General features: G+C 35.0%; 2 protein-coding genes across 33 annotated transcripts; one reads left to right on the forward strand and one right to left on the reverse strand.

The window, feature by feature from the left end:
- Positions 1-436: 436 nt before the first annotated feature.
- On the reverse strand, positions 437-2,023 carry LOC108213977 (eugenol synthase 1). The gene is made up of 5 exons (XM_017385762.2): positions 1,763-2,023; positions 1,530-1,664; positions 1,191-1,422; positions 895-1,098; positions 437-800 (listed from the first exon to the last, which is right to left on the reverse strand). The coding sequence occupies exons 1-5, from the start codon at positions 1,955-1,957 to the stop codon at positions 604-606; spliced, it is 963 nt and encodes a 320-aa protein (XP_017241251.1). The 5' UTR covers positions 1,958-2,023; the 3' UTR covers positions 437-603.
- A 537-nt stretch (positions 2,024-2,560) lies between these two features.
- Positions 2,561-6,550, forward strand: LOC108204251 (uncharacterized). 32 transcript variants are annotated; one of them, XM_064092252.1, is made up of 7 exons: positions 2,565-2,788; positions 2,901-3,064; positions 3,213-3,638; positions 3,750-3,841; positions 4,037-4,165; positions 4,716-4,779; positions 6,194-6,550. In XM_064092252.1, the coding sequence occupies exons 3-6, from the start codon at positions 3,539-3,541 to the stop codon at positions 4,746-4,748; spliced, it is 354 nt and encodes a 117-aa protein (XP_063948322.1). In that variant the 5' UTR covers positions 2,565-2,788; positions 2,901-3,064; positions 3,213-3,538; the 3' UTR covers positions 4,749-4,779; positions 6,194-6,550. The 32 variants fall into 32 exon arrangements, 5 of the variants coding, with proteins under 5 accessions (XP_063948322.1, XP_063948313.1, XP_063948319.1 ...); XM_064092243.1 differs by lacking the exon at positions 6,194-6,550 and adding an exon at positions 5,151-5,694; XM_064092249.1 differs by lacking the exon at positions 6,194-6,550 and adding an exon at positions 5,262-5,694.

Consider the following 6,550-nt stretch of genomic DNA (forward strand, 5'->3'; position numbering starts at 1 on the left):
GTAGCAGTGACTTAAAAGTGAGGCACATGTTTTGTGTACTAGTGTTTTAAGACACCACTAGACACTTTTGGATTACATTTTTGTCTCAAGTGCCTTAAAATTCTAGTTTAAGACATCATTTTAGGGCATCTTTGGACATGCTCTAACCAACAGTGAATATTAGCGGTTATGTTCATGTCAAAATAGTGGGGCTATTTTTATAATTTAGTATTTAAAATTGATTTTGATGTTAAAATAAAATCATGTTTTTTTGTAAATCTGGTTCAAATTTAAACACCTTTTCAAAGACCCCGGCAATTATGAATTTTTTTTTAATTTCTCTCTCTTTCTACTTCAACTTATGTCTCTATCTTTCATTCTACATATATCACTAATTAAATTTTAGCACAAACTATAAAATATCACTGAAATGATGAGTTTTAGTTCTAAAACAAGATATGGTAAGATACAGTAGATCCTTAAACTTGGAGAAACATGTGATTGGATATATCATCAGCAATTTCTTCTGCAGAAAGACATTGTGGACTATGGTTTGATCAGGATTGACACCCATAACACATTATTACATTTTTCGCTAGAACTCGAAATCCACAAATTCAGTAATCAGAAAGCAGCCAGAACAGGCTTAGGTGGATCAACCAGAAAGATATCAAGAAGTTCCTCAACTGTTGTGTACTTGTACTCCGGGTATAGCTCAACAACGTCCAAGTCATCCTCTTTCAGATCATAAGCCATCTCCTCGCCTTTTACGAAAAGGCTGTGAAGTATGGCCATTGGTACATTATCCGGAAAAGGCAAGGCTGCATATACATTTAACAAAATCAACTTGTTAGTCATATTCTTCTGCCACTATTTGCAAATCACAACTGAATTTTTCGGTCGACTAAATCTTACTCTCAGAAAGACCGATGAGTTTTTTCTCAGAGACGTAGGCCTTTTCCATAGTTCGTCCGGTTTTCTTCTCCCACATTGAAATCAAATCCAACTGGGTGATTATACATTTCGGAAGCCTGTAGATAATCAAACCATTTTCTGTTCGGGAATCCACCGCGACTTTCACTGTGTACTCTGCTATATCTTTTTCGTAGTTACAGCTGACTTGATTAGCAAATAAAAAGCAATCTAAATTAGGCATTCCATCAAAAATTTGAAGTCACTGAGCTGAAAAGTGATAAGAGATAAGAACTTACACCGCGCTTCGCCAGTTCCATAGATGGTAACTTTGTTGCTTTTCTTGTCATATGGACGAAGCAGATAATTCACAAAATATGCACCATATGTGTTTGCAACCACAAATGTATATGGTATTCCAGATTTTTCAGCGGCTCTTCGGATGATCTTCTTCTGGTCGCAACATGCTTGATACGGTGGCAGTGGACTAATTCGATCACACTCATTTCCAAATTCGGAGGGAATGAATCTCTGAGAAACAGAGCAAATGTGTCAATTCTTCCTAGCCATCAAAACCCAAATGTATAAACAGAAATCGTACCCAGTTCACAAAACTTCCAAACAATTCGGGTACTTACCTTCACATTACCCGCCTCTTTCATGGCTGCTATTATTTTGAGTTGGTCCATGATCGGAGGCATTCCCAGCGTCACAATAACAATATCAACCTGGCGAATCGCCTCAACAAGCTTCTCATGTTCATCGAGTTCTCCCTGTTGCACGAAAAAATGTATCAAATGTACGGCCATGAAGAGTTCTCCGCATTTTATAGGGTGAGATTCAAACCAGAACTTTAACGGTGCATGTTTACCTCAAAAATGGTAACCCCGAGGGACTTAAATTCTTTGAGAAGGTCCAGCTTGGAGGGATCATGATGAGGTTTCACGGGTCGAGCATAAACATAAGTAGGATGAGCAGCTGCGACGCATGCTTTAACTTGGTACGTACCATAATATCCGGTTCCTCCGAATATAAGTATTTTGCTCTTCTTCTCAATGTCTCCCATTCTCTTCACTGTTCTTTACAAGTACTGCACTTGTTTTTCTTGTTTTTAGTTTATTAAGGTAGTACGTTTTTGAATTATTTATATGCGTTCAGTGTACAAATGTGTGGAATGCTGTTAGTCGAACTATTTTGAAAAACATGCATGGTGGAATACTATAATGTTTATTCTAGGACGTTGTTGGTGAAGTAGTAGGTGAGTTCATCGGGACTTGCCTATTTCTTTTTTTCACATAGATAGATAATAAATTAAAAAGTAAGATTTAACCTTTAATTACCTTTTCGGAATTTAAAAAGGATTTTTATCAGGTGGCTGTGAGGGTTTGTGTTTTGGATATATGCAGCGGTCGATGTATGTGCTCATTAAAATATAATTACAAGAATTATATGTGGAATTTTTATTTTATTTTTTTTTGAAACTAAGGTGGAATTTGTTAGACAAATTTTTTTTTTTCAAGGTTGTTAGATAACTATTTAGAGACTATAATCTTCTGATCTACTTCTATATATTATATGCCAACTAAGGGCAAAAAGAGCCAAATAAATACGAGTGAAATTACCAGTTTACCCCTGTATATCCAATTATTACAAAAGTGCCATGCTTCTCGACTTCTCGACTATCCACTATCCAGTATCCGGGTAACGCTTGATTAATGAAACATTAGTTTCACTGCTAGCCTAATCACCTACCCAATTTCATGGCCAGTTACACAATCTCATCCAAAGAACTGGACGATTAGATATTAACAAACCCTCCTGTTCGATTTTATACCCCCAACCAGGATTCTTACGTATTCTTGCTGCTTTGATTATATATGGACATGGGAATATAGAGGTAAAGGGGAGAAACATATGTAAAACATAAATAGTTGGCTTTGATCGAGTTTATTTGCACTTGTATTTGTTCTCTTTTTACTAATTGTGAATTGTGATCTATATTTTGTTAGTTGTCAAAGTATCATGTCGTCAAGCTCCAGTACTATACATAATCGACTCATCTTTAACCCATAGGAGTGTGTGAATTTGTTTTTTAGAAGTTTTCCCAAAACACTGCAACCAGTGGCAAGTGGATGAGCACATCAGCATTAAAACTTGATCTGTCAATCAAAAGGTGAGTTCAGTGAGTAACACTTCATGGTTGACGTAAAACATATGATCCGTCTCCTGTGGTTGTAAGATTAGGCTTTTAAGCCAGCTCTATATATAGATCCTCTGCAATTAATTGTATTGTTTAATCTAATTACTTTGTATTGGTGCAGAATATTAAAATATTTAAGGATGTCAAATGATGCAGTGATACAAAATAGGGGCTTGAGGAAGTGGAGATCTGTTTTATTTGTGCAGAGTGCATTTCCATGGTTATGCAATCCTTTTGTTTCAATTTTTTGATTCATTTGATATGTGGTTTGTGAGCTTGGTTGATCTTAAACACATAAAACCTAGATCATTCTGGTCTCTGACATCTTATAATTTATTTTGTATGTGTGGCGAGCGTGCAAATTTATGTGATTGCTGAGTTTCTCTTCTATCCTGTTGTCTTAAGTCCGTCATTTGTTTTAATCTAAGCACTCATGGCTGCAATTTAATGACATTGTACTTAAAATTCTATCTTTCAGTCCCTACAGGATCACGAACTGGAGCAGGCCAGGATGTTATTAATCTGCTGGGCGCTAGCATGTCTGAAGGTATATCTACTCTATCCGCTTGTGGTGTCGTAGATTGTGTTTTGTCTTCCTTTTATGCTATATTTTCTGCAAATGGGTGTATATCCTAGAATGCTAAGAATTTGAATTTAGATTTTTTTTTTTGTAGTGTGTCCGAGAAAAAGAGTTATACCACAAGTAAGCTGAGAACTGGGATTAACAAAAGTGTGTATCCTGCAATCAAAGTAGGTAAGAATCAATGCAGCCAGTTGTTCCTTTTATAATAAAGCTTTATTCATTAATGGCTTTCCATGAAATCTTTGTTGCTGAATATCTCTTATTGTTCCCATTTCCCACTTAGTGCCAATGTTTGTGGTACCATCTGGGACATGTCCATGCTTCTTCTTTTTTTAATCCTAATGGAGATATGAATATTACAGGCTACGACAGAAAATATCATTGTCGGTTCTCATGTTTGGATTGAAGATCCAGAAATAGCTTGGATCGATGGACAAGCTACAAAGATTAATGGACAAGAAGTTCAGATAGATACTACTAGAGGAAATTCGGTGTGTGAGCTATTTATTTTGCATAGTATTATTTAACCAAGTCCTTCTCTGTTATTTTTTGTGATATACGAATCCTTCCCTGGGGTACATTACACTTGTGAAAGGGTCTGCAGTGCTCTTCAAAATTCGTTAAAAAGCCTCTGCAACTATAAGGTTAAATCATATATCCTTATATCATTCAGTTCGCCATAAGGCAGATTGCACGAGAAAATAGTTCTTTCGTGAGTTCTCCTGAAAGGTATGATTTAAAATTAAAGTAAATGGATTAAAATTGTTGCTACATTGGTTTCGTAATACATTTTAATAAACTTGCTCTGTTTATGGGACCTGATTTCGATTTTTTTTTTTTTATCTATTTCTATGACGATCATCCAAATATCTTTTGGCTCTTCATTTGTTGCTAGAGACGAATATACAAGATATAGGTTCCTGGATTCCGTTTAATGTTATCATTGCTTCAATTTCGATATTATCATCTCTACTTATCATCATGGTCGGCCAGAATTTGCCCCTTCTGTTCCTAAACAATTTACTTTTTCCCAACATGCAGGTGCTTCTAGCGGAGGACTCGGTGCCCATGTGAACTGGCATGTTTGATGCAAATCAAGTGAAAGGTAAGAAATTTATTCTCTATGACAAGTTCCGCAATAAATTTTCGTACCAACCAAACTTTTATGTTTTAGCTTTAATAATATAGTACAAATAGGGTTTTACTTCACTAGGAATCTCCCTAAAATAAAAATTGAAAACTAAAATATAAATTTTACTAAATTGTATTGAAATATAGCATATATTATATGTAAAATGATTGTCGGAAGAGATAGAGGAAAATTTCAGTGAAGTTAGATTTAAAAAAATATATTCACCTATTGATGGAAAAATTAAATTAGAAAAGTAGGGAATTATGTATGAGAGGGTGTATTGTAATTGAGCGTGATGCCTTCTAGAGGGCCATTAGATTAAATTAATCTAAGAACCCTTGTAGCTGTAGGAAATGAAAGAGCAACGTGTTTCTGATGATAAACTATTACTTCTCATGGGCATGTGATGCCTTCTAGAGGGCCAGTAGATTAAATTAATCTAAGAACCCTTGTAGCTGTAGGAAATGAAAGAGCAAGGTGTTTCTGATGATAAACTATTACTTCTCAAGGGCATGAGTGGAGTTTTCAGGTCAGGGGTTCTAACTGCTCTAATGGGTGTTAGTGGTGCTGGACTGTTGGTAAAACAACTTTGATGGATGTATTGGCTGGTCGGAAACTCGGAATTGGTGCTGGTTTCATTGCTGATGTTTTGGACATGAGCATTCGTGACAAAGTAATTCAAGTAGGCATTTTGGCAAAAGCTATAATGTCGTTGACTTCAGTTAATAAATTTTATGGAGAGGCTCTTTCGAGCTTTTATGCACAATTATCTGGCAAGATTTTAGTCTAAATTGCATCAAGAGTATGATTACTAAGTAGGTAGTGAATGTTCTATTGATTTTTGAGACATCTTGAACAGGAATTTTTTAAACATATGTTTTGATATCCTATCTTTGTCTGATGTTTAACAAAAAATAATTGGCCTCATCTGGACATGTTAGAATGACATGACTATGGTCATATTATAGTAGCATAAGATAACGCTTCTGAATATGTGTTAATACATGTATAGGAATTTTGAAGTTAAAAATTTTTGAGAGCAAGATCAAGTATATATGTTGATTTCCCAGATATGATATCAAATTACATATTTTATATGTTTCATGTAAGAATTAAAGCATCCTATTATTTTGACTCGTATCATGGATGCATGCATGCACCCTCAAGTTTAACTCTATGTTTAAATTACCAGAGCCACACCAGAACTACTGGATTAATCAAGTAGGTTGTTTTGGAAGTATTTGTGCATTGACTTCTATATTTGTGGACTTGAAATATTTCATGTGTTCGAAGTTTTCTCTAACATTAGGAGTCAAGTATCACTCCCAAATCATTTAGTATATAGCATTTTTAAAAATAGATATTATTAAGAATGTTTTCATGTTAGTGCATGCGCATAATAGTAAGAGAAGCATAACAGTAAGAGAAGGGAAGCTTTCTTCGACGAAGTTGAAGAAGATCGGAAAAGTGAAGATTATCAGCACAGAGGTTTGTTAGTGATGGATTTTAAACTAAAAGAAGAGAGAGCCGTGGATGTTATTGGCAAAATGCAGACAACTATTTTTTCTTAAATGTCATTGTACTTCTGTAATATGAATTTTATATTACGTATACAACCGTTCAGATTATCTTATAAAAACCAAAAAAGAAATGTATGCGTTAAATTTTTACATGGGTCATAAGGTGAAGAAATGTTTGTAGCAGTATTGTATAACTGAGCAGTGATGGCGATTTGTAATTTTTA

This window comes from Daucus carota, chromosome 1 (genome assembly GCF_001625215.2).
Source record: "Daucus carota subsp. sativus chromosome 1, DH1 v3.0, whole genome shotgun sequence".
Lineage (NCBI taxonomy): Eukaryota > Viridiplantae > Streptophyta > Magnoliopsida > Apiales > Apiaceae > Daucus > Daucus carota.